Raw genomic sequence first — 25,935 nt, 5'->3', positions numbered from 1 at the left:
ACCAATTTTGACCCAATATGTAGTTACCCAGGAAGTGAATGTGTCCAAACGTGTCCGTGAGGAGAACAACGGCAAGCTGATGTAGCTGGGTACCGTGGCCACACCCACCTGCTCCTGTGTCACAGGCCGTGGGCAGGTCAGCGACCTCTCCCACCTGTAAGCTGGGACCAGTAAAGCCATCCTCTCAGTGCTGTGGGCTCCTAGAGGCAGAGAAGGGCCTTCTACATGCATCTCCAGCCCTAGATGCCGGTACAGGCTGGCACATAGTAGGTCTGTATAGCCCACACTCGGCATCTGGGGAACTTGTAGGGCATTCAGCATGTGCGGACTGTGTGAGGTTGGGTGGCTGCTGACCAGGGCCTTTGAAAGAGGCTGTATCAGTTAGCCACAGCTGTGGAACAAGTAACCGTTGCGGTTCCAGTGATTTGAAACAACATTTTACTTTCTAAAGTCGGGCCAGCCAGTTGCTCTGGGCTTGCTCTGTGCATCTGTGGTCAGCAAGAGCTAGCGGTCTACAGTGGTCTCAGCTAGGATGACCCAGGCTTCATGTTTGCTCGCCGCCTAGCAGACCAGCCCAGGCTGATTCTCGTGCTTGTTTTCTCAGGAGTCTAAGACAGCAGGCAGAAGCACGCCTGGCCCTTGAGGCTTAAGCTCAGAACTGGCCTTCAGAGGGGTGGTGGTCTCAGGACAGGACTGAGCCCTGTGTGAGCCAGGCCCAAATCTCAGGCAGCTTTGCAGCCAGAACAGAAGGTTTGCTGAGTGACTGAATGAAGGTGAGCTCCTGCAGCTGGTGGCCCCGAGGAACAGTCCCAGAGCTGCCTTTTCTGGGCGCAGGCATAGATTGGGGTGAGGGCATTGTCGGCACTCACGGCCCCCACCCCTGCCTGCCCCAAAACCTCGAATCTCATCTTCTCCATTGGGACCATCTTGGCTGAACTGTCTGTTCTTGTCTGAGCCAAGATGTGTCGCCATGGAAACCACTTGGTAAACATGCCGGCAGGCAGAGGCAGCAAACAGCAGCTCCGTGGTGCCTATTGGAAGAGGTGCTGGGGCCAGCCCAGCAGGCTCTCTCCAAAGACCCCAGCCCCCTGTGGGATTTCTTCTGCAGGGACCCAGACTCGAAGAGAAGCAGGAAGGCCAGGCCACAACGCCTCAGGAGCAGGTGTCCTTGGCACCCTGGCCCATTCTTAAACACCTGCAGTTTCTGAGGCTGGGGCTGCAGGCTGAGGTGCAGGGAGGGCAGGAGGCTTCTCCAGGCCACCCGGATCTGTCTAGTCAGCGGTGGGGGTGGCACCCTTGTCCATCTGGCTGAAAAGACAGGGACCCCACATCATGGCCCATTTCTAGAACTGGCTGTAATGAGATGCCTTTACAAGAGAGGTCTGGGGTCTGAGCCGAATATGTCCTATGTGCAGGGGATGGTGGGCTGACTGGGGCCGGCTGCCTGAAGCCTCGGCTGGCTCTGTTTGGGGGCCTGGCACTGGGCTCCCCCATCTTAGGGCGAGGAACCTTCTGGATGAGCAGGGGGTACGTCTGGACTTCCAATTTCACGTGCTCTCTGGAGGCAGCTGCAGGCTTGACAACCTAATTTCTGTCCATTGTTCCTGTGCCTTGGCCAGCACAGCAGGGACGGGCGGGTAGCCAGGCGGGTACCCCACACGTTCCATGTATAACTAGTTCTAGGCCTGAACACGTTGCTTTTCTTAGGTTCCAGTTCTCTGTCCCCAGGTAACAAACCGGAAAATCCTCGCAGCAACTCGCATCAAAAGTAGGATTGTGAGCCAGAATCTGCTTGTAGGAATTTATCTCAATAGGGCGACGATTGGGTACCTGCGCAACAAAGGCTTATGGGAACAAGACTATCACAGTGAGATACTGAGCAAAATAGTGAGAAACTGGGAAAAATCTACATGCCCCAAACCAGGTGATTCATCCATGAAACAAAACATGGCGCAGGTCAGTGAGGTGCCGGCTGCTGGCTCTGGACAGGAGGGTGTCTCGAGAGAAATGCCCGCAGGACAGAGGCCGTAGTGCAAGTCCCTTAAAAACAGACTTAAATACGGAAGAAAAAAGTTATCTGAAGGTTGTCTGACAAAACGCTGAGAGGTTCCCCCTTTATGGTCACATTACGGGGTCTTCTTTTTGTTTTTGTCAGAATTTTCCAAATCTTTACAATGGACATCTGCTGGTATAGCATCATTGCCTATCCCTTGCAGTTCTGGGGACGATGGTGACAAATCTCTCAGCCATCCGTGGGGGCATTTCTCCAGAATGAGGCCAGGAGGACAGGGTGGGCGGGCTGCCTGGAAGCTGCAGTCAGCGGGAGCACTTGCTCAAAGGAAGTACTTATCGTAAAAGTTTGCAAAGGAAAAGGGCAGCTTGGGGAGTCTCCACGTGGGAGTGGTAACACCGCCTTCATGGCTGGGCTCCGCCCTGACCTTGGAGTCCTCTGCTGCGTGGGGTAGTGGCACAGGGTCCTGGCACACTCACAGCTGTGGGCAGAGTGGGGTGCCACCCTCCTGGCCGCTGGCAGGAGGCCACTGACCAGCCATGATGACCTGGACACAGGAGAAAAGGTGGCCCTCATGCAAGGTGTGTGTGGAGACTGAGCCCCTCCTTCCCTCAAGCGAACTCCCCCAGCCCACTGCCCCTAGACAGGACCCCTGGGGAGTGGAATGAGACCTGGAAGCTGGCCATGGCCCAGCCCCAGCACGGTAGATTGCCAGGGAGGGGCTCCTGAGCTTCCAAAAGTACAGGGGAGTGGGGGCTTCTGCTGGGAGGTGGACCCCAACACAGCTAGAGGGGCCAGGAGGTGGAGTCTTCCTGGCCACCCAGGTGACCTTGGGCACGGCCTGGGTGCCTGTCCCCACCTCACCTGTTCACTGTGCCTCCTGAGTCGTAATCCAGAGCTAGTGTAGCTGCGTCAGTTAACACCTCTGTCTGGATCCCACAGACAGGAAACCAGGGCGAAATCGCCCTGCTCAGCCTTAGGGGACTCTGGGGCCCTGCCTGCCGCCCAGTCCACTTCCAGTTGCAGTGACTTAAGTTTCCCTCATCCTTGTGCTTCCCAGGGGGTGATGGGCACACCACCAGCCTCAGGTCCTGGGAAGTGGGCTATCAGGAAGGAGGCCTGGTGTCCCTGGGCCTGGGGGAGGGTCCCGGGAACACAGCACTTTCCAGTCTCTGGCTGAGGTGCAGCCCAGAGGAGCAGGGCCCAGTGTACGGAGCCCATCAGCCTGTAGCCGCTGGGCTGAGGGGGGCCAGGCGTCCCTGACCCCAGAAGGGAGCCTCTCGCCTCACCCCTGGGAACGCAGTGCCAGGGCTGTCCCTCAGGGTCCCTCCCAGCTGTGGTGGCAGGGAGACAGTCGGAGGACACCCACTGGATTCCAGCCCCAGGCTGGGAGGGGTCTGAGAACAAAGGGCAGAGCTGCCTCCCACAGGCCCCGCCCACCCAGGCAGCTGCGCCCCCTTAACAGGATGCTCCATTGGTGTGTGGGTTTGCTGTGCAGTGGAATGAACCATCTCTGCCCAGGGGCGAGGGCAGCCCCTACCCCAATCCTAGGACGTTCCCTCTCTGCACCCCTGAGCTTCCGCCCTCGCTCGCTCCTCCTGTCACACCGCGAATCCTGAAAGCAGTCTGGGCTTCCAAGTTCCCACCAGCCATCACCCTCAGGCCTCCCCATGCGACTTTGCCCCACTCCTCCATAGCACGGCCTCGTCCAAGGAAGCCCCCAGAAGCCCCCAGGACGCCAAGTCCAAAGGCCTCTTCCCATCCTGCCCCTCCAGGACCCCCTCCTCTCTGGGTCCCCATATAGACATGCTCCCTGCCCCTCCACAGTGCTTGTGCCTGGTCCCTCCCCGACACCTGACACCTGGCTGAGTGGACGCGCAGTAAAGCTCTCAGGGCCCACCCGGTGGGGCTCCTGGTGAGGCTGTCGAGGACAAAAAGGACAGTTGCCTCAGGCTTGTTACAAGGCAGAGAAGATGGTACACGTCAAACATTTAGCATGCTGAGCCTGGTATGTAAAACGTTCTGAAAAACATGGCAATTACATTCTCATAGCAGGGCTGCCGCACGAAGAGGGGGTTCCCAGGGGCAGTGACGACACGGCCAGGCTGCGCGTCATTATTGGAGTTGCACCCCCACGTTACCGGGGTAACCCTGATGCCAGTGCCGTCTCCCGGGAGCTCCGATGACCTCTCACGTGGGGTCATCTGCCTTTACCTCCCTCACCTGATTAGCTTTAAGATCTCGGGCTCCAACCCCGTCCTCCCCCAGGTATTTCTGGGAGCATCAGGTGCACCCCACCCACCCTGCAGGGAGTCAGCAGAGGTCAGGGTCTGTGAGCCATGTGCGGGGCCCAGGAGTTCCAGCCAGTGCGCCCGCCAGGGGCCCTGCGGTGAGACCGGCAGGCGGGGTGTGGCCCCCTCTCCTGCCTGGTGGCCTCACACTTGCCTCCCGGTCGCGCCTCGGTCCCTGCCGCTCCGTGCTGACGTCACGCCGGGACCTCCTCGATTTTCGTGGCCCACGCCAAGTGTCCACGCTGTGCTCGGTCCTTGCTGCCTCTGCGGGCTCATGGGGCTGCGAGGTAGGGGCACGGCGGGGAGTGGGGGGAGGTGGGAGGACTGAGGGGGCGCAGTGGGGACCGGCGGAGCGAGAGGAGTCTGGCGCGCGGCCGGGAACAGAGGGGCGCCGGGAGGATCCAGGCTGCGAGGTGGGTGGGGGGATGGGGGCGCGCAGCGGGGAGCACCGGGGCACGGGGACCCCGGCGGGGACCGAGCGGGGACCGCCGTGCTGTGGTGGTGGGCAGCGCCGGCACGCTAAGCCGAGCGCGCAGTGTCCGGGCGGGAAGCCTTGGGTCATAGCGCAGGTCCCTCCGCGCTGGCCCCCAAGACGCCCCGGCGGCGGCGAACGAGCCGCTGCACGAGGCCGGAGGGGAAACGAAGGGCGCACCGGGGCAGGAGGTGGGGAGGTCGCGGCAGGCGCAGGAGGAAGGCTTGGTGCAGCGCTGCGCTCAGCTCCAGGGTTGGGGCTTCCAGGACCGACCCCGACGTCTCAGAGGGTAGGTGGCCGGTAGGGGAGCCCAGAACAGGCAAGGGGAAGGGAGGGGACTCAGCGACCGCTGGGGCCATCCGCTTTCCGGGAAAGGGCGCCGGGGTGCTGTTTGCTATTCTGGCGCTGGGAGCCAACGGGCAGGGGGAGAGCCCAGGCAGGAGGCAAGAAGGCATTTCCTGGCCTGGGCCAGCTGGGTGGGCGGTGGGGGGTGTCCCCTGGGAGCCTGGAGGCTCCTGGAGGGCTGCTCTCCAGCCTCTGGTGTGTTGGGAGCGCGCTGGAAGGAGGGCAGATGTGGGTCCTTCCCTGCCTCTGTCACAGGGAAGGAAACGGTGTCAGGAGTGGAGTTGGTGCCCACGAGTGACAGCAGCCTCAACAGGAAGCCAGGAGGCCGAGGGGACCTGCGACCTGTGGTCTGAACCCTCCGTGCCCCTCCTAGCAAATGGAAGGCTTCTGAGAAGTGTGAAACCTCAAACCCTGTACAGCGCAGGTCTGCACTGCAAGGGGCTCTTTCTGCGAGGGGCAAATCAGTAGGTCTGGAAGGTTCCGGCAGACAGCTAATGAATAGCTCCATGCAGCTCCTGGCATGTTTTGTAAAGCGCACTCAGTGACAAGAATCAGAGCGTCCTTTCTTGCCCAAAGGCTGGGGCATCTGTCCAGGCAGATGGGGGAACTAGGGTCCAGGCTCCAGGCTGGAGACAACCCACCCTTGCTCGCCTGGCCGGTCAACCTGCCCTTTCCGCTGGCAGACCCTTCCTGGGGGAGGAAGTGGCCAGGACATGCCCTTTCCCGGCTTTTGGGCAAAACAGAGGCTGAGAGGACGCTGCAGGCTCCCCAGAGGAAGGGCTGCCTGGCTGAAAAGTTTGGCAGTGGCCCCAGTATCAGTAGGGCAGGGCAGAGACACCACTGCTGTCCCACCTCGACAGTTAGACCTTCTCTGCTTCTGAAACCCCTTTAGCATATTAAGAATTTGGGCTCCCGTGTGACTCATGGCTTTGCAATGGGGGCCAGTTACTGCCCAGCCATGTGACCTGAAATAGCGCCTGAAACGTCACAGGGTTGTGAGGCTGGAATTTGCCAACGCAGTGGAGCTCAGGTGCATGGCAGGTGTCGCGTGCTCGTTAGTGCTGTCCTGCAGTGATAGGCAGAGGAGAGTGACAGGCAGTGGCAGAGCCCGAAGGACAGCCGGCAGCCTGGTGTTGGAGGTTTCCCTTCCGCGCACCCACCATTGCCAAGATTAGCAGGTTGGTGAATAGTGGAGAGGGCTGGCCCTGACTGCGGCTCCCTCCCGTGGCACCCGGCTTCTGGGACACGGCCAGCTTCTGCGTGACGAGTCTTGTGCAGAAATGACCTAGCAGAATAGAAGGGTCAGGCGGGAGTGACCCAGAAAGATGAATGAGGCCACACAGGCTTCTTGAGAGGAAATGCTGTCCGGGCAGATGGACGGCCACGTCTGGACCCAGAGAGAGTAGGACCCATGTGGAAGGACGGAGAGGCTCCAACAGCCGTGTGCTGGGTCTGAGCCACCAGCCCAGGCTCGTCCAGTGTGGACCTGGCCGCTTCTTCCCTGCTCTCAGCGCTTCTCAGGCGGCTGTGGCCAGAGGCTGTGAGCTGGGGCAGGCGTTGTGGGGTTTCTCTGGGTGGGTGTCCTACGTGGATGTTCCAAACACACATGTGCTCTCTGTGGAGCTCGTAGGTGTGCAAACAGCTGTCCCAGGGAGGAGGGTGCCGAAAGGAAACGCTGTTCTCCAGGTGTGTCCCGGGGACCCTGCAGTGGACCTGTGAGGTCAGAACCATTGTCACTGTCCTGAGACGTTATTTGCCCCCATGAGTGTGATGCTGACGGAGGCAGGACTGTGTTTTTGTGTGTCACACACTTCTCGGTTTTAAGTTCAGAACAGGGAGTATTGGGAGATAGAGTGCACACAGGCAGGAGCTCTTGGGGGCCCCTAGGGGTGTCAGTACAGGGGACCCTACGACCAGAGAACTGCAGCGCTGGCTCCTGGCTGCCTCCTTTGCAGATGCTGCCATGTCTGGGGTCCTTCCGTCGCAGGGTCTGTAGTCACTGGTTCCCCTGCACGAGCCTCTGGCGCCCTGGAGAAGCTGCCTGCTGTGGCCCTTCCCATGCCACGTGATTTGGTTCTCTCTGAACTGCTGAGATGAGCCTGAGGTTTACAGTTTAGGTCCAAGTCAGACCTGGGATGGATGTGGCGGGGTCTTTGAACTTTTGGTAAAAAGGCATTTCTCATTTCCCGAGGCTTGGCCTGGGTTAGAGGTGTTTGCTGGCAGTGGCGCCCCTGAGTGGGTCTGGGAGGTGGTGAGGGGAGTGGGTGTTGGCAGGAGTTGCTCCTGCACACGAGGGCTACTGTCCTAGGAGTCGTGAGAACCGTGTCTGGATTCTGCCGAGCTGTGCAGCCCTGGGCATGTGGCCTCCCTCTCGGAGCCTGTCTCCTTGGCTATAAGACCGGTGAATCCTGGTGGCTCCGTTTCAGCTGGTTGTGAGTTCAGATGAGGTGTTGGATGCAAAGTCATCTTGGGGTTCACGGGACGGCGGCCTGTGAGGAGGGTGTCGTCTGGGGCTGGTTCGGGCCTCCTGAGGACATCGGCCCGTCTTGTTTTCTTTTGCTTTAGAAAGCTGTGACACAGACCCTTCCGGTGTCCAAGCACACAATTTATAGGCTACGCTGAGTTACGGAAATAGTACTTCCTAGGCAGCTATGATACTAGGGAAAAATTTAGAGGTGACTGTTGGTGGTTAGGCCTCTCACTCCAGCTCGGTGTGGTGGGGGTGTTGGTGAGTGGAAAGTCTCAGAGGAGCCAGGAGCATTTGCGGGGGTCACGTCACCTGCCTCCAGATACAAAAATAGGCTGGTGAGATGCACGAGGTGTCAGGTGCTCAAGGCAGCTCTGGGTGCAGGGTGGAAGTCGGGCAGGCTCTGGGCACCTCCTCCTTTTTGCTTGGTCCAGTGAGCTCTGGGCCAGGAAAGCAGGGGGTCCTGCCTCCACACCCCACGACGCCCGGCGGGACTAGACACATATCCTAGAGCGATGAAGCCCCGCCTGGAGCATGGTGGGGATTCAGGGCTCTTGGTGATTATTTTTGTTTGCTGTTGATTGACTACTAAGAATTTCAGGGGCTGAGGGGGTCGTAAGTTGGCATGACCTTTCTGGAAAGCAGTTTGATGATACAAATCAAGATTCCTTAAACATCTGCACAGACTAGCTTCTCTTCTGGGAATCTATCCAAGGAAATGGAAACACAGGGTTATGTACCAAGCTTTTCATCACGGTGTTTTGGGGAAGCTGTTACAAAATGGCATTTTTTTATAGAATGTTTAAGGATTTGGGAACATACTCATAATGTACTAAGTCAAAAGGATATGATTGCACATGTAATTGTATCTTAAATTTGTAAAAAAAATTATATGCAGAAAGCAAAACCTAGCTCTCTGTGTTGGGACTGATCTCAGTGGGCGTTCAATCCTGGCCCGCCCCTTATCGAAGCCAGCTCTTAATTCTGGAAAACTGTGTATGTATATACATATATATGTATATAATATCCTGCAAAAAGTTATAGCTAGATAGTTTTCCAGAGGAGAGTTGATGAATTCTATATACCAAATCTCCCTCTCTATGTATCTATGTATATGTATTTACATACACAGGTGGACACACATACATGCGTATGTGCATATGAAGTGATTTTCCGGATGCACGTTTTAAACTGGGGTTGGCGGAGGGAGTGTGGCTATTTCCTCCCCTCTACTCACAGAAACAAGGCCCAGTGCTGCTGTCCAGCTCCGGCTGGGAGGCCTCACTCTCCTCTGCAGAGAGGTTTTGCATACCTGGCTTGATGTTCTAAATCAAGAGCCAGCACGTACTGCTCTCTTCTTCTGAGCCCCCTTTTCTCTGCGCTTTGCACCCTCTTCTCCCTGGTTTCTCGCTTGCTCTTTCCTCACCCCTCCTTCTCTGTCCCTTGAGGATCCCCCACCCCATCTAGGACCCCTGCCGATCATGTGTCTTTGGACCAAGACATAACACAGAGTCCACAGCAGGCTCTGTGACCAGAGCCAGCCGTTCACTGGTAGGTTTGCAGGGTGTTTCTGTCCCACACACAATACGCCAGTCCTCACGCCCAATTCAGGAGGAGAATTCCAGTCTGTAAGGTGACTTGATCACCGCACTCCCAGCCCATCTGTCCCTCCATGGTAGCTTCTCTCCTGCCTGGTCTATCCCAACAGCTAAAGGGCTCTTTCTTGCTTTGCGTATCTCTCCATTTATAGCGTTCCATGGTTGGCATGTGTGCCCACCCCTAGGGAGTGCCCAGGAAACTTCTGGGTCTGGGCACCATGGGGGCTGTCTTCCTCCCCACATACGCTTGCCTGGCTGGTCAGCCTGGCCACGTGGACTCGGGGATCATGGCTGCCTCTCTTGGGCACATGGGCCCTGCCAGGAAAGCTTGTGGCTGGGATCTGAGGTGCGGGGGGCCACGGGTGATGGTGATCACAGCGGGCCTGGAGCAGCCAGTGTCCTGCCTGGAGGGGCCCCTTGGTGGGTGGTCTTCCTGTTGGGGCTTGGACAAAGTTGGGGGGGGCAGTGGGTGTTGGGCTGCTGTCCTCACCAGGCCTGTGGGCCCCTCTGTGGGGTTCCCGTAGGGCTTGTGGCCTAGCCACGTTCTGGGGAAACACGTGTCCATGCTGTGGGGAAGGACCCTTTCCATACTGGGTGCTGGTGAAGGACCCAGCCTGCCAGAGGGGGATGAAATAAAACGGCATCCTTTGGCTCTGCTGGGTGGAAGTGCAGTGTCTTGGGGGGCCCGGGCTCCCTCTGACAGCCCCATGAGGCCCCTTACCCCTGTCTGAGAACAGGCCTCAGCGCTCAGCGTGCATGTCCCCTGCAGGGCACCGACGGGCGAGAGGTGTCCACGCCACCGTTCGCTGTTGCTGAGAAGGCCCAACGCCAGGCAGAGCCGGCCCCCAGTGTTCATCTGCAGGGAGCCCTCGGGAAGGTTCTAGACAAGATTGTGGCTGTCCCTGTCCCCTGGGGGTTCATGGGCTGCAGCAGCTCTGCCCCTCCTGAGTGGCCAGGCCCACCATGCTGCAGTGCCGGCCAGCCCAGGAGTTCAGCCTCGGCCCCCGGGCCCTGAAGGACGCCCTGGTGTCCACAGACCCAGCCCTGCAGCAGCTCTACATGTCTGCCTTCTCCCCGGCTGAAAGGCTCTTCCTGGCCGAGGCCTACAGTCCCCAGAGGACCCTGTTTTGCACCCCGTTCATCTACACGGCCTTTGACTGGCTCCTCAGCCGCCCCGAGGCCCCCGAGGACTTTGAGACCTTCCACGCTGCCCTGCTGACCAGGAGGCGGGGCCCCGCTCGGAAGCATATCTACCTACAGCCAATCGGTACCAGGGTTGGGGGGCATGTACCCCGTGTCCCAGAGGGCTGGGGGCACACAACTGGGTGAAGAGCTGGAGGGCATGTCCTGGAGAGCTGGGGTCCTAGAGCCATCAGGACCCCACTGTGGAGACAAGGGCGTGAACTGAGCACGGGGTGTCTACCTGGACCCCAGGCGGGGCCTGAAATATGGTGCTGGGGGGCTAGGGATTGGGGGCCTCCTGTCCAGCTGCGATTGTGATCACTGGTCTTCACCTGGGCATTGGCCTTTGTTCCATTTTCCTTCTTATTATTTTACCTTTTAAAAAATGATGTGCTTTAATGTCTCATTTCTGTGCCTGACTCACCACTCTTTAAAGGCAGGTCCAAGTCAGCCTTTTTGGTCTAGAAGCTGGTGCTAGGGTGGGATTCTGGGGTGCTGGGCACCCTGGGGGGTTCTGAGGAGTAGGCGGGGCCAGCGAGGGATCCCTGAGTGCTCGGCACCCTGGGGGGGTCTCTGGGGAATAGACGGGGCCAGCAGGGTATCCCTTAGTGTTGGGCACCCTGGGGGGCTGCTCTGGGGAGTAGGCGGGACTGACGGGTCTGCTCTGCCCCCAGATCTGAGTGAGGGGCTGTTGGGCAGCGCCCTGCTGGCCTCCCTGCAGAGCTGCACGGAGGCCTTCTTCCTGGGCCTACAGGTCAGGTGCCTGCCCTCTGTGCCGGCCGCGTCCATCCGCTGCTCGTCACGGCCCAGTCAGGACTCTGACAGGCTGCAGCTGCACACAGGTGAGTGTGGCGCAGGCTCCTCCCACCCCCACTCGTCAGAAGGTCTTTTCTGGACGGCAAAGGTGGGAGGAAGGAGCCCAGGAGAAGGAAGGATTGTCCGTCCCTCTTGTTGGTGGGAAACATCTATTTCCCAGCCTTCTGACCAGGAGGACGAAGATGAGGGCTCCTTCCCCACCCAGGAGTGTGTGCAGACTCGACCGTACAGCCCAGTGTCTGCCAGGAAACTCCAGGGCACGCAGAGCCCGCAAGCAGGCTTGGGTCAGGCCTTCCAAGGTCTAAAAGAGCCCCCTCCCCTCCAATCCCTGGGGCCGCTGGCAGCTGGAGAAAGGGAGCCGGCTTGGGTGGCACAGGTGGGCTGGGCACTCAGGTGTATGAGGCCCAGACTCAAGGTGAGGGAGGTCCGCAGGGTGGGCTGGGGCGAGGGGACCGACGGTTCCATCTGTGTGGGAGGTGCTCAGCCGCCGTCTGCCTGCACACACTGCCTGCGCCCGTGGCTTCCTGCCAGTCCTTCCTGCTCGCCTCTCTACCTTCTCTTTCCTGTGTTTTGCCCATGAGTTATCCTCTCCACTTACTCTCTTCAGCTTCACCCAATCCGCTATTATACCGTGTGTCGAGTTCCTAATTTCCGTTACCATAGTTTTTCAGTTCTCTACTTTCTACTGGATTCTTTTTCCAATTAGCAGCGCCCCTTTTTTATGGTTTCCAGTTCCCTGCTAAAATGTCTGAGGTCAGCATTTCCATCCATGAACACAGTGCTTTTCGTCCTGTGTTGGGTGATTCCTGTTTGGCAAGCTGGTGCCTGCCTGCCGTCTCTGCCTCACTGCGCGTCTCGTTTTGGTTGTTAGCTGGAGAACTTACTGTTTAACTTTTGAGGAGTCGAGGCCTGGGATGACATGACTTTTCTCCAGGCAGGAGTTTGTTTCCGGGTTGACAGGGTGTCCTGGCTGGGATGGGTGCCATCTGATGGTGGCATGTTCCTTTCTGTGTCCCAGGCTTCAGGTTTGGTCACTCTGAGACCCCTCCTGCTCACTGGGAACAGCCTTCCCCCATCCCTGAGGGTCTGGAGTGGGGCCCAGAGAGCAATGGCGGGCCGTGGCTCGTGCCCAGATGCAGGGCCTGGGGCTCCCTGCCTGTTGGCCCCCAGTCTCCCCACCCCTCCTGTCCTCCATGCCGCATGCAGTGCCATCACGCCTGCCGTGGCTTCCACCTGACTCGTGCCTCTGACAGACTCAGGAGACGCCAAGTGTCTGTCCTAGCTGCCCCAGGAGCGTACGAGGTACCAGTGTTGCCTCCATGCTTTTTACCCCCACCTGCCGAGTAAGCCAACGGCTGCCCCGACCCACACTTCAGGGGCTGCACGGAGTCTGGAAGGGTCAACAAGCAGGTACAGCCCAGAGGTTACGCTGGGTTAAATTCTGGCGGTCAGATCGGCTTGCTTTAGATCATTCTACTAGTTTCCTGGGGCTCGTGACAACGTGCCCCAGGCTGGGTGGCTTAAAACAACGGAAATGAATTGTCTCAGAGACCAAGGTGTCAGCATGGCCGTCCTCTCTCTGAAGGCTCCAGGGAAGGGTCCTTTCTGCCTCTCCAGCTTCTGGAGGCCCCGGGAGGCCTAGGGTTCCCAGCTTGCAGTTGAATCACTCCAGTCTCGGCCCCTGTCATCACACCGTTTCTTCCCTATGTGTCTGTCTCCTCTTATAAGGACACCAGACTTACTGGATTAGGGCCATGGTAGGGACCCCCTCTTAACTCGATTACATCTGCAAAGATCCTGTCATACGGGGTCACGTTTCAGGTACAGGAAATGAGGACTTCAATATGTATTTTGGGGGACACAATTCAACCTATAACTACCATCATCGTCACCTTAAGAGCTGAAATTCCTTGGCCTTTCTTTCAAGACCTCAGCCACTCACTTCCAAGGTCACACCCTAGACCTGTGCTGTCCAGGGCAGCAGCCACTGGCCACGTGTGGCTACTGAACACAAAATGTGGCTGGCGACACGCGCTATGCATTAAGTGCAACATGCACATGGGGCTAAATATTCAGTATGAAAAGCAGTGCAAACAAGCTTTTAATTTTTAAATATTTGATTACACGTTAAAATAATATTTTGGCTACTTTAGGTTAAATGAAGTAATATTAAAATCAATTTGATCTGTTTTACTTTAAAATCAGTAAACTTTAGAATTCAGGTGCACATCCAACTCATCCGTATCCCTCTGGACAGCAAGGCTGAGGCTGTGTGGCCGCGTCGCCTGCCATGGGGATTTCGGCGTCTGAGTCACCAGGCCTCCCTGACTGCCCAGCTCACCTGTCTAGTGAGCTCCCTGACTAACGGGCTTTGTCCATCAGGCACCACCTGTGGGTCCCCACCTTCTTCAGCCCCGATCTGCCTCCTGTCCTCTGGTCTCATGTTGCTTCATCATATCTCTCCTGCCCTCCTCCCCGTCCTGTGCACACCTGGGGCAGGCCAACTCCCATCTGCATGGCAGCTGTGGAAAAATGCACCGCCGAGGGGTCTCTCACATGTGTGACCATGAGCCCAAAGGGGTCCGCGCCCCTGCCCCTCACGGCTCCTGCTCCTTTCCAATGTTGGCCTTGCTTCCGTTTGGCAGAGGAAGTACAATCAAAGGGGACTCGCTCCCCGCCCTGCAGCAGGCCGCCCTGCTCCCACACCCTCACCCGGCCCCCGCCCATCCCAGCGGACCTCTGCAAGCTGCTATTCCCATCCACACCACTCTGCCCACACGCTCGTTCCTTTATCTAAAGCCCTTGGAACACGTCTCTCGCCTTCTCTCTGGGTTGCGTGGCTTCCTCGCCCTCCTTGCTCCATCGCTCTGAGACCCTGTCCCGGTGTCGCCCGCGCTGGCCATTCCGCTCCGGGCTCGTCCTCACTGCCCCCTGCTCCAGGCTCAGCCCCCGGCCTCGGCCTGTCTAGCTGCACCCACGCCCCTGGGAGCTGTACCAGTGCCCTCCACTGCTGTCACAAGTCACCGCAAACAGAGGGCTAAAGAACATTCGTTGTCATACGGTTCTGGGGACCACAATCCAGGGGTCGGCAGGCTCTGGGGAGAGTCGAGGGACCCCTCCACCTTGGCTTGTGGCTGAGCCCTGCCCTCTGCCTTCACAGTGGGCAGCGCAGCTCCCTCAGGGCTCTGAGCTCCTGCCTCCCTCCGACCAGGAACCTGGTGCTGTCCTTGGCTCCGCCTGGATGATCCAGAATAACGGTCCCATTTTAAGGCCTTTAATGTCATCACAAAGTGCGTTCTGGCACGCGAGGGACCATTGTGTAGGACGTGGGTGTCTCTGGGGCTGTCAATCAGCTGGCCAGGCAGCTCGTCCCCCCTACCGCGTGGCTGCGGTGGCGCTGTCCCTCTGAACACCAGACTCGATGGCCCATGTTCTCTCAGGTGTCCTCACTCTGATGGCACTGAGCACCCTGGACACACCTTGTCCACCCAGCTCTCCTAACAGCTTGGGACACGGAGACCCTGAGGCCCAGGCCGGTGATCCCCACTCCAACTGTGCTGCCCGGCTGCTCAGTCTGACCGTTTCTCACAGTGTCACTAGCTCATGTCCGACTTTGGGAAGGGCTGGTCTGAGGCAGAGGAAGAAGGGTGACAGAGTGTGTCTGCTCTGGGCCCGGGGCTGGGACACGGGGTCACGGCCTCCTCCTCACGTGCCTCTGCCACCCATCCCAGAGGGTATCCTGGACTTCCTGAAGAACAGCAAACCGGGAGACGCGCTGTGCATGCTGGGCCTGACGCTGTCCGACCTGTACCCCTGCGAGGCCTGGAGCTTCACCTTTGGCACGTTCCTCCCGGGGCATGGTGAGCTGGCATCCCACCCTGGGCACAGGCGAGGGCGTCGAACCCCTCCTGGCTGTCACCCGAGAGCCCCATCCTGGGGAACGTGTGTGCATGGAAACAGCTGCTCTTGAACTTGCAGCCCCCGTCCAAGCCCCTCAGGCTGCGACTCTGCCCCTTGGTCGCTGTCACGTGGACATGCTGGCAGGGCCGGGCCTTCAGGACCTGGGTGGCTTTGCCCCTGGGCTCCTGAGGCCAAGGCTGCCCCTGGAGCCTCCTCTCACTGCCTCCCCAGAGGTGGGCATCTGCAGCTTTGCCCGGTTCTCGGGGGAGCTCCTGAAGGTGAGGCCCAGCGCCTTGGATCCGGCCAGGGCACAGGTAGTGGCAGACGACCCCGAGACCACCCTGCGGGACGAAGGCCGGACCCTATGCTTCAGCACCCTGGCGATGGTCCAGTGCTGCAAGGTGGGCCTGGAGGACGGGTGCAGGGGCGCTGCACAGTGGTTGGAGGAGATGGGAGCAAGGAAAGGCACCAGCGGGAGGCCTGGGGGTGCTGGAGAGCTCCAGGGATCAGACAGGACGACACGAGCGGATAGCTGTTGGGCCGTGTCCAGCCACTTACACTGTCTGGTCCTCCCAATGACAAGGGAGATCGTTCACTTCAGCGACACCAAGTCCTTTGCCTAAGGTCACACAGCTGTGAAGTGGCAGGGTTGGGATTTGAACCCGTCTGTCTGCTTTCAAGCTCCACACCAGATTGCCTGCGTCCCTGCAGCCCAGAGCTGTCATCCGCGCCCTGTGTGGGCAGTGTGGGGGCGGGAGGGGCTGCCCTGGGTGGTAGGGGTCAAGGCTGCAGGGACAGTGGGGCCTTCTCCCTCAGGTCACATGCCACGAGCTCTGCCACCTACTCGGCCTGGGGAGCTGCCGCTGGCTACGCTGCCTCATGCAGGGGGTGCTCAGCCTGGACGAGGCCCTGCGACGGCCCCTGGACCTGTGTCCCATCTGCCTGCGGAAGCTGCAGCACATCCTGGGCTTCAAGCTGGTGGAGAGGTACAAGGTGAGCTGGGCTCCTGGCCTGCAGAGCGGGCACCCCAGGGAGTCAGTGGGAACGGAGGGGTGTCGTTTGTAGATTTGTGTGCTGGGGTGGGGGTTGGGAGCTGTCACTGTGTCAAGCTCTCCGGGAGTTACTGGCCTCACCGGCAGCACGTAGCGTCCTTAGGCCGGGGCAGGTAGCACGGTGCAGGAGGGACGAGGGGCACTGGCTTGTTTCCGTCAACAAGAGCCAGGTCCACGGAGCACTGCTCAGTGCAGGACCCTGTCCTGGCGCTCAGCTCACACGGGATCTTGTATTGCGAAAGGGCACACGGGTGGTGTGGTCCCCCGCGCCGACTTTTCTCTGCACGCTCGCTGCCGCCCAGAGGAAGGGCAGGCCCCTCGGGAGGAAGCCGAAACAGACTTAGGGGACAGCAGTGGCGGCCAGCGTGGCCACGCCGCCCTCTCCTGGCGGCACGAGGCACCGCCGGGCTACAGTACCCGCGGCCCCAGGAAGTGAGTCAGCTGCTCCACTGCAGGTTGAAACCCTATCCTGCGATAGGTTTCATAGGTTATGAACTCAGAAATTTTACTCTGAGTTCATAGTTCAAAGGCAGTGGGTGTTTATTTTTATCTTTAAACCCACCTTTGGATGAAAACACTGATTTTAAAATAAAGGCAAAGAGGCCTATCACCAAGTAGCTTCGGCTTAATTTCAAAATCAAAAATTTTAAGCCAAAAGCTTTAAATGAATTCCACCGTATTGGAGGTTCCGGAAGCCCATTTGTTCCTCTTGGAGACAGGCAGCCGGGTCTCAAAGTGTGGGTTTCGCTGACGGTCCAGGTTTCGGTGATGGTCCCAGTGCTGAACTCAGGTGCGGGTCTCAGACTCGGTGCCTCTGGGCCGGGTGAGGACTTGCATTTCTAACAGGTTCCCAGGCGCTGCTTGGGGACTCCACTTTGATACCCTCTGAACTAGCGGGCCGGGCATTTCCAGGTCACAGACTGCCTCCTTGCACGGCTCCAAGGGGAACAGAATACAAGGAGCGTGGAGGAAGTGGCCTGCCTATTGGAGTGGGGAGCCCAAGGTGGAGGGCTGCAGGGAGGCGGCGGGTCCTCGAGTCTCAGCTGCAGAGGAGCTAATGGTGGTCCTCATGAGGTCAGAATGGGCACGGTCATCAGTGTCCAGGCAAGGCTGTCTGTTGTCACCAGTGCAGTGTCAGAAGGAAGTGGCTTGTGATCCTCTCGGCGCATGTGAGGTAAACAAGGTCAGCCTCAGGTCTCAGAAAGGGCTGGATTCTCATTTCTATCCTTCCTTGGGTCTTGTTCACCCATCTGACACGAACATCCAGGCCTTGTATGCCCTGCCCTTACACCCCTGACCTCTGACCCAGGGAAGCCTCTGGACCGCCCTGGAGGGTAGCCCCTCCTTTCCACCTAGAGAACTGCCTGAAATGTCGGGCCCACTCCCTTTCCCCACGGAAGCCTCATCCATGTGACTGGGGGGGCTCTGAGGAGGAAGGGGTGCTCCACCCCCGAATGGGGACGAGGGCAGCTGTCACAGCCATGCCCCTCGGAGGAGGGGAGGCCTGGCAGGACCCTGGCTGCCCATGTGGACCCTGGCTGCCCCTGTGCCCCTCGGAGGAGGGGGAGGCCCGGCAGGACCCTGGAGCTGCCCGCGTGGTCCCCAGAGCCTTGGTTAGTCCTGGCCATTGGGTCAGCTCCTGAGGACTCTGGTAGTGACAGTGATGACCGAGGACCTGGACAGGAAAGGTCTCTGCTGTCTGTTCGCACCAGGTGGCCCTGTGCTGGTGACAGCTGTAAACACAAAGCCTTGATTCGTGGAGGCTGCCAGTTTCCACGGTGTGACTACTGTCACCACGGCCGGTTTCTGGCTGTCACTGAAGGCAGCGTTGGGCAGAGCAGCGCATTTTTGTGGTCACCACACAGAGAGGCGGGGACAACCCAGAGCAGTGGTCAGAGGAAAGTGCAGTGGAAACGAGGAAGTGATTGGAGTTTGGGGCATTTATTCCCTTTGCTTTTAATATAATTTGAAAGTTGAATTGTAAACTCTGTGTAATTTAACTTTGACTGACGGCGGTTGAGCAGCGGGCTTGCGAGGCCCAAGTCTGCGAGTGGGCTCCTGCGAACTGTTGCGTCTGGCTCATCTCAGAAAGTGCTTGTCAGGACTCTGCGTCACGAGCCCACCATGTGCCTGGGTAGCTGGGGACAATGGGGTCCCCTTGGCTAAGTGAGCAGAGAAAACCGCCGGTGTCTCTCCCTCGCAGAGACTGCACACCTGGACACAAGCGGTGGCGGGGATGCTGCCGGGCCAGCAGGCGGGGGAGCCGTCCGTGTCGGAGGACAGCCCGCCGTGCAGCGCGGACTCAGGCCTGTGCTGTGACAGCGACTCGGAGCCAGGCACCAGCATGTCCGAGCCCCTCACTCCCGATGCATGGACCCACACCTTCTCGGCAGAGCTGGAGCCCCAGGACGGGCTGGACTCCCTGACGGCCTCGGAGGCCATCGCAGAGCACAGCCGGTGGCTGGCGACGTGCATCCAGGCCCTGGAGAGGGAGGTGACAGAGGAGGAGCTGGCACGGGTGGACAGAGCCGTGGACGCGCTGGCCCGCTGGGAGATGTTCACGGGGAGGCTCCCGGCTGTGCGGCGGGACCGGGCCTGCGGCACACACGGCGCAGGGCTGCGGAAGGTGCTGGGGGACAAGCTGTCCTCCCTGAGGAAGAGGCTGAGCACGCGCCAGTTGTCCAGGGCGGACGCTTCTCCCTGTCGTTGGAAGGCCGAGGACAATTAGCCCAGTGCTGTGTCTTGTGCAATGTCTGCCTTTCCCTAGGACGCCAATGCCTGTCACTGTCCAGTGACCTAGGACGCTGTGGGTCCCCAGGGGTAACGGGGTGGTGTCTCTAGGGAAGCTGAGGAAAATCTGTCTTCAGACGGCTCTTAGGCCCTGTGTCCTACTGACCACTTGCTCCCAGACCCCACCCTAGCCTGGACGTCACCATGGGTGGAAGGAGGCAGGGGGCCGCGCTATTGCCAACTTGGCTCCCAAGGCCCATAGCCGGGGTCTCTCCTCGAGGGAATCGGGGGCGTTGTTTCTACCTCCAATGTCCCCCCACAAAGGGGTGCCTTCTGCCTGCTGACAGCAGTCTGGTCCTTAAGGACTTCACGTGGTGTCTCCGAGAAACTTCTGGATGGCCACCACCCACTGGAGGGTGTGCCACGGAACTCTGCCACTTCTTTTGACAGTGTTGCAGGTGGGAAGGTGGGCAGGGCAGGGCCCCACCTGCTGTAACTTGCTGGTGAAATAGGCAGTTGCCTCTTGGGACAGTGTCTGACAAAGGTGGCCTGGGATCTGGCCAGTTAATGTTCCTCATGCCTCTGTCTGTCCTGATTTCTTTGTTTCGTTCTAGCCGCTGTTCTCTCAGCAACTGACAGAACTATGTTAGCCTCCCTTTAATTTTTGTCAAATTTTGCTGCCGTCATTTGAAGCTTTTATGTGCATACACATTTGATTGTTTTCCTGGTGACTGGACCGTTTTCACTCTCAGTGCCCCGTCTGCCTGCATTGCAAGACTCCCAGGCTGAGAACCTTCTGGTCCCGACAGAATTCCTATGGCGCGATGAGTGGGTCACAGCTACTTTTCCCATCTGGTAAGGGGCCGCTCACACGTTTTTTGGGTAGCTTATACAGTTTTGGAGCCTTCTATGAAAAATGGTACAAAATATAAATGTAGACGTAGGAGGGGCCCACTCACGCAAGGCAGCCTGAAGCTCCTTGTGCCAGCAGGCAGGAGCCCAGGACCCGTCCCGGAAAGACGCGCAGGGTAAGTACACACTGGACTCAGCGAAGCACAGATGCAGCTCTTTGGTCCCCACTTCTCTTCTGCATGGCTTCACAGAGGCAGCACAGTGACCCAGAGGTCACTGACAAGAAGGGAGCTGACGAGCTGGCTCAGCAGAAATGAGCCGGGCCGACCTGCTGAGAATGTGACTTGGGAACAGGCGGTCAGGGCCTGGCGTTGGTGGTGGTGGGGGGTGTCTATGGCCGTGACAAACCACCCCAACAGTCTGTTTAGCTGGGGGCTCTGTGATGCAGGCAGAGCCTGGCCAGAGGGTCTGCCTCCAGGCTGGGTGCTCGGCCAGGCCTGAGGCCCCAGACCTGTCCACACGGCCCAGCTTCCTGGCGGTTGGTGGCTGGCTTGCAAAGGCGGGGATCTGAGAGACAGGCCGAAGCGGCGTAGCCTTTCATTACTGGGCCTCAAAAGTCCTGGAGCCTCATTTCCACAGCCCTCTACTAAGGTGGTCGAGAGGCCCACCCAGGTTCGCGGGAGGCTGGCAAGGGTGTTGAAGGACAGGCAGGATGGGAAAACATTTAGGAAAAACCTGCCCCAGTCATTGTCGACGGCTTGGACTGGCCATGACACCTGCCACATACTGTACTGCCCCGAAAATAAGACCTAGCCAGACCATCAGCTCTAATGCGTCTTTTGGAGCAAACATTAATATAAGACCCGGTCTTATTGTACTGTAATACAAGACCGGATATTATATAATATAATGTCATATGATATGATATGAGACCGGGTCATATATTAATGTTTGCTCCAAAAGATGCCTTAGAGCTGATGGTCGAGCTAGGTCTTATTTTTGGGGAAACAGGGTAATCTCACCTGTTCTCCAGTTTCCTGCTGTTTCCAAAGAGGTTAATCACTGAAAATATGTAAGATTAACAGAGGTGACGGAGACACACAGCCTGGCTCAGGCAGAGGGAGGGAGCTCAGGGGACACGTACCATCTATCTGTGCCCATGGCCCTTGGCTCTCAACTGTGACGAGTGTCCCAAAAAAGCACTCTGAAGTGGGAAGGAACACCCACTGACAACAAGAACCCCCTCCATGGTCCTCATCAGCTGCAGATGGAGTGTGATTCTCTGAGATAGCTGCTGGGAGGGACATACTGAAAAGAAAACTTTTAGGAACAGAGGTTCTTTTTGTAAACGTACTAAATCAACTGCTTTCTCGGCTCCTTATCTGTCCAGAGACCCCGAGATTCAGAGGACAAACCTCCAAGCTTGCTGACGGTCCCTGCCAAGAACTCACCCAGCTCAGGGCACCAGGCGGAGTCGCTTGAACGCAGCTAAAAATACTCTGGGGTCACAACCTCATCTACTGCTGTTCGTCTGTGAGACGGGCCAGAAGTCTACAGGAGCCTCCCAGAGCTCAGACCCACACATCCCAACTGCATTTTGATTAAGGGGGTTGAGAAACGCGGTCCCGATCTAAGGTGGCAAGTCCTCTCTGGCAGCCCCAAGTTCTTGCTTCCTGGCCTGTCATTTCTCCCTTTTCCTCCCCAAGGCGCAAACTCATCATTAGATGAGAGGAGAATCATCCAGAACCTTCTTCCCCTCCCCCACCCCATGTAAACCCTGTTGAAAGTGAGTTTAGCACGAGACCCTGCTGCCGGCCCCGACATATTCAGAGCGTGGGGCTGGGAGGAGGGATGTGGTCCTTCTAATACTGTCCCATGGGACAGCTGATTCAGACCTTTCTGGGAGGAAAGGAATCTCCAAAAGCGCTTCAAGGAAAAAAATAAACACACACTGGCTTAGCCAAGCAGCTAATGTTACAGCTAAGAGTCCAAATTTAGATCCCACCAAGTTCAAAGGAGAGGCTATAGCACTCCAGGGACGCACACACACGGAAGGTCCCGCACGGGGCCACAAGGAGCCGCTGTCCAGCCCCGGTGAGCAGAGCGGCTGCTGGGCCCACATCCCTGCAGGACAGGATAGCTCTTCTGCAGACAAACGCCACCTCTGAGCGGTCCAGAGGCCCGGGAACGTCCCCCTTCCTGGGCAGATGTCCCCTCCCGAGCTGCGGCCCAGGAAGCCCACACTGAACCCAGGCTGCCAAGCTGTGGGGCGGAAGTGCAGACCCCGGGGCTCCGCGTCTCAGGAAAGCACGCTGTGAAGTCAGAGCAGGAAGGAGGCACTCGGCGGCTGGAGACCTGCTCTGCCTGGGGCCTGGGGGACACCCTCACTCAAGACTCCCTGGAGGGCCCAGGGCTGGGTGGGCGGCAAGCGCTGGCCACGATGCCTTTTATGCCAATGTAAACAAAGGCGGGGCTGCTGGGCTTGTTTGTGTAGAGGGTGCATCCCCAGCAGGAATATCTGCATCCTGTGCGGACAGAGGACCAGGGAACCTGAGCTGCGGCCGCCTCAGCCTGCCGGTCAGTGGGGCCTGTGCCCCTGGCGCCTGACCCCCACCCCAGCCTGCTCTCCCACTCGAGTCTCCAATGGACCCGGCTTGGTCCTGCTCCGTGTGTTGGGGGTGCTGAACACAGAGGAAGCCGGCTTCAAGGAAACTGTCAATCTGCGGCCCTCAGAATGACAGGCTGGGGACCCTCACACTGCAGAGCAACTCAGGAAATGCCCCTGCTTTGCCGTAAAGAACCGTGGCTTTGAGAGCTGCTGGAGGAATGGCCGACAGACCCCTTCCCCTTCCAGCACCGTCTGGCAGCACCTTCATTAATGAGGACCCAGAATAACAGGTTTACTTTTGAACTCAGCTTCTCAGGTAGAGGCAAATGAAAACAGCTTATGTCAGGGGTTATTTTAAAAAGCAATTTCCAAGTAATGTCCTGGGGCCACTATGTATTCAGTCCAATCCGCCCAACTCCATGATGACCAGGGGTGACCCAAGACTCACTCATCAAAGAGGCAACTGAGGGGCGGCCGGATGGCTCAGTTGGTTAGAGCGCGAGCTCTCAACAAGGTTGCCGGTTCAATTCCCACATGGGATGGTGGGCTGTGCCCCCTGCAACTAAAGATTGAACACGGCCACTGGACTTGGAGATGAGCTGTGCACTCCACAGCTAGATTGAAGGACAACGACTTGGAGCTGATGGCCCTAGAGAAACACACTGTTCCCAATATCCCCCAATAAAATTAAAACAAACTAAAAGAGGCAACTGCCCTGCCCCCTTGGCCACCAAAGCGATCATCCCTGTGAACATGTGCAAGACCATGCAGTGTCCTTCCTACCACCTCTGAGATGACACGAAGTCAACCTGGTTCCACGTGAGCCGCCCCAAATGGCCGTGACCCGAGCATTTTAATCACGGCACTTGTCGTATTAAGCTGGGCCTGGCCTGGAGTCACCAGGGTTCTTGTCCCCTCTTCCTCAGGGGGCCCCGTTCCCCTCACAGGCTCTGGCCAGACCCCTGCTCCCCTGCCCAGGGCAGCTTCAATGTCACTTCTCGGCCGAGGCCAACACGCTTTCCTGTTGGTTCCACTGACATCCTCAGTACCGAGCTATGTGCTTTATGCACCCACACTTGTCTGTTTAATGGGTCTCTCACTGGCCCACGATTGGGGGCTCAGGAAGCTGTGTTCGCTCACCACGTAGGCGCACACTCACCTGCCACGTGGCCACGAGGTCAAAGAGAGCAGAAGGTTCCCGGGCGGCCTTGACCTGGTCTGGAGCCGCCTGGCAGCCCGCTTCCCTACGCTCAGACTTTTAGCAGCAAAAGGCGATTTATTCTCACCGTTTCTTGCCACACTGTCTAAAGTGTCAAGTTCTGAAGGGAGTGTCACTGCCACTTGGCCTGTCACCAGGAGGAGCTGCCGGAGCAGCTGAGGCATGTGGCCGGGGGCAGCTGGGCGGGCAGCACCCATGGCTGCACCCTCCCTCAGCACCTGCTCCCTGTCTCAGCCTGTGGGGGGGGGGAGAGAGGAAGCTTGGCCCTCGTGGTTAAACAGGGGAGTCACAGAAACCAGGGGGCTGAGCCGGAGCCTGTGCGTAGAAAGGAGCCCCTTCGGGTCACAGGCAGGAGCGCACAGGGGCTCCATCCACCTGCCCTCAAGCCACAAGCAGGAAAAAGTGTAGGATGAGGGGTAAACAAAGAGACGTCTCTTTTATGTCCGTGGCATGAAGCCCCGGCATCTGCTGGGAATGGCCTGGGCGGTTCCCGAGTGCTCCACGGGAGAGGCCCTGGCGGTGGGGACAGTGGCGCCCTGCTGCCACCCTCACACCTGAGGCAGGGCAGTACTGAGGCCCATGGGGCTCGTGCGGGAGGCAGAGGTCAGCATGGTGACTTACCTCCTCTTTCTTCCTGTCCTTGGGCTGGCCCCTCGCTGTCCTCGTCTCCCCGAAGTGGCTGTCTGATGCACAGCTCGTTAGCACAACCCCGGCCTGTCAGACTCAGAGCAGGAGCGAAGCCTCAGAAAGGCTGGGGACTATCCTGAGCTGCAGACTGCTCAGCCCCGTGGCAGCAGCTTCATCATAATCACGGGAGCTTCAGTGACGACTGTACTGGACGGCCTGAGCGGCACCGTTCCTTTTCCAAAGTCCGGAAGCCAAGTGGAAATGCACACCTGCCTGTCAGCGTCTCAGCACTGGGATTGCGGATGACTGATATACAGAATAGATTCGGTGACATTCATGTTTTCTGTAATGCTCATACATTACATTTTCATTCTCAAAATTAACATATGCTATAAGCCTGAGTTAAGAAAAAAACCTTCAGGGAAGAGGATGAAATTCTAGAAGCCTAACTGAAAACAGCATTCATCATGTGAATTTAATACAGAATCCCTACGGGGCCCGCTGGAACCCACTAGTAAGGCTGCTGGCGCTGCCACTGTGTGGGGCAGCTTTCCCAGCGAGGCACTTTCTAGAAACGGATGTCATGCTGCTCTCCACACCAGGGTCTCCTGGAGAATGAGCCTTGCTGATGTGGACAGGCTGGAGTCTCAGCTCACTTACCTGCACCCTCTCTAAGCTCCTCGCATATTCAGGTCATTCTGCTGGAGGTGGTAAAAATACCTTATTTACCAAACTGAGTCACTTCATAGATGCATATTCCATTTCTGTGTTTCCCAGGGTCAAGTTTTTGATACGTTTGATGTGATACAACAAAAAGGCTAGTTTTTTTTGTTTTTTGTTTTGGGAGGGGGCATCACTTCTATTTATACTAATATCACCTATAGAATTTTTTCTACCTGGACTATAGGTCAGCATCGCCACTCAGCCGCTTTCTTGTATTTCACCCATGCTACAGGTCTGGACGTGTAATGGTCACTAAGTTGGAAAATGACCGAGTCTGTGGAATAAACACTGGGTAGTCCATGAGACTGGCTGCGGGAGCCGGCATCTGCGAGGACAGGTGGGGACAGGACGACGGAGAGCCCGAGATGGTCACAACCCACTCACCTGACTCCTGCTCGGTGGCCTCAGCACATGGCATGAGTGCTACACATGCAACAAAACCTGCAGGAGACCTCTGCTTCTGGAGGCGCCTGCCCCAAGCATGCACGCCAGGACCCACGGTCACTCGCTCTTCCATTCTGGAGACCTCACTGTCCAGCTGCAGTGGGGACATTAGGAGCTAGCCTTTGACAGGTTGCAACACACCAGGGAAACAGATGTCATCATGGCAAATCTTAGTGGATTTATGGAAACCGTTATCTATCAAACATGCTGAGCGAACCACTGCAGCCGGATAGCACAGTTTGCACGTCACGAGGTCTATTCCCCCAGGTGCACGGTACTCAGGGATGGGGGTCATCAGCGCACGTCAGCCCGTCCCGGGCAGGGGGGTACTGCAGCGAACCTCTAAGAGAGGTGCTGTGATGGGACACTAAACGCTAAAGCCAGAGGCCACTGCTGCACCGTCCCCTCCACAGGGCTGCCCCGCAGTGGGCACGGATGCAATGCGGCCACACATCAGGGCGCTGACGAGTACTGTGGAGCACGCAGCCCTGAGCTTCCTGGCTGCACCTGTCAGCAGACAGCCACAGGCCAGTCTCAGTTGGTTTGAATGGAGTTAAAAAAAAGGAAATTTGCAACGTTTTAAATAATTTGCTTAACA

General features: G+C 58.0%; 1 protein-coding gene and 1 long non-coding RNA gene across 9 annotated transcripts; one reads left to right on the top strand and one right to left on the bottom strand.

Annotated features, from left to right (window-relative positions):
• Window positions 1-1,927: 1,927 nt before the first annotated feature.
• LOC141567326 (uncharacterized) lies at window positions 1,928-4,594 on the bottom strand. The gene is made up of 2 exons (XR_012489933.1): window positions 4,457-4,594; window positions 1,928-2,558 (listed from the first exon to the last, which is right to left on the bottom strand). It is a non-coding gene; the product is annotated as an uncharacterized LOC141567326 (long non-coding RNA).
• On the top strand, window positions 3,822-23,068 carry AMZ1 (archaelysin family metallopeptidase 1). Of its 8 annotated transcripts, XM_074313997.1 has the most exons (8): window positions 3,836-4,589; window positions 5,375-5,543; window positions 9,954-10,451; window positions 11,041-11,208; window positions 14,914-15,042; window positions 15,314-15,483; window positions 15,899-16,075; window positions 18,338-19,595. In XM_074313997.1, exons 3-8 carry the CDS (start codon window positions 10,148-10,150, stop codon window positions 18,860-18,862), a joined length of 1,473 nt encoding a protein of 490 aa, XP_074170098.1. In that variant the 5' UTR covers window positions 3,836-4,589; window positions 5,375-5,543; window positions 9,954-10,147; the 3' UTR covers window positions 18,863-19,595. The 8 variants fall into 8 exon arrangements, with proteins under 8 accessions (XP_074170101.1, XP_074170095.1, XP_074170098.1 ...); XM_074314000.1 differs by lacking the exons at window positions 5,375-5,543; window positions 18,338-19,595 and adding an exon at window positions 21,107-23,068 and having other exon boundaries at window positions 3,822-4,589; window positions 10,221-10,451; XM_074313994.1 differs by lacking the exon at window positions 5,375-5,543 and having other exon boundaries at window positions 3,834-4,589; window positions 10,221-10,451.
• Window positions 23,069-25,935: the final 2,867 nt, after the last annotated feature.

Source organism: Rhinolophus sinicus, linkage group LG10, assembly GCF_036562045.2.
Source record: "Rhinolophus sinicus isolate RSC01 linkage group LG10, ASM3656204v1, whole genome shotgun sequence".
NCBI classification, from domain to species: Eukaryota; Metazoa; Chordata; class Mammalia; order Chiroptera; family Rhinolophidae; genus Rhinolophus; species Rhinolophus sinicus.
The sequence above is the reverse complement of the archived record's forward strand: the minus strand, read 5'-3'. Positions and strand labels throughout refer to the sequence as shown.

Coding starts and splice junctions, on each gene's coding strand:
- AMZ1 (XM_074313994.1), top strand. CDS start 4,166: ATGCCAGTGCCGTCTCCCGGGAGCTCCGATGACCTCTCACGTGGGGTC. Junction 4,590..10,220: donor CGGGCTCATGGGGCTGCGAG/GTAGGGGCACGG, acceptor TGGTGTCCACAG/ACCCAGCCCTGCAGCAGCTC. Junction 10,452..11,040: donor TATCTACCTACAGCCAATCG/GTACCAGGGTTG, acceptor CTCTGCCCCCAG/ATCTGAGTGAGGGGCTGTTG.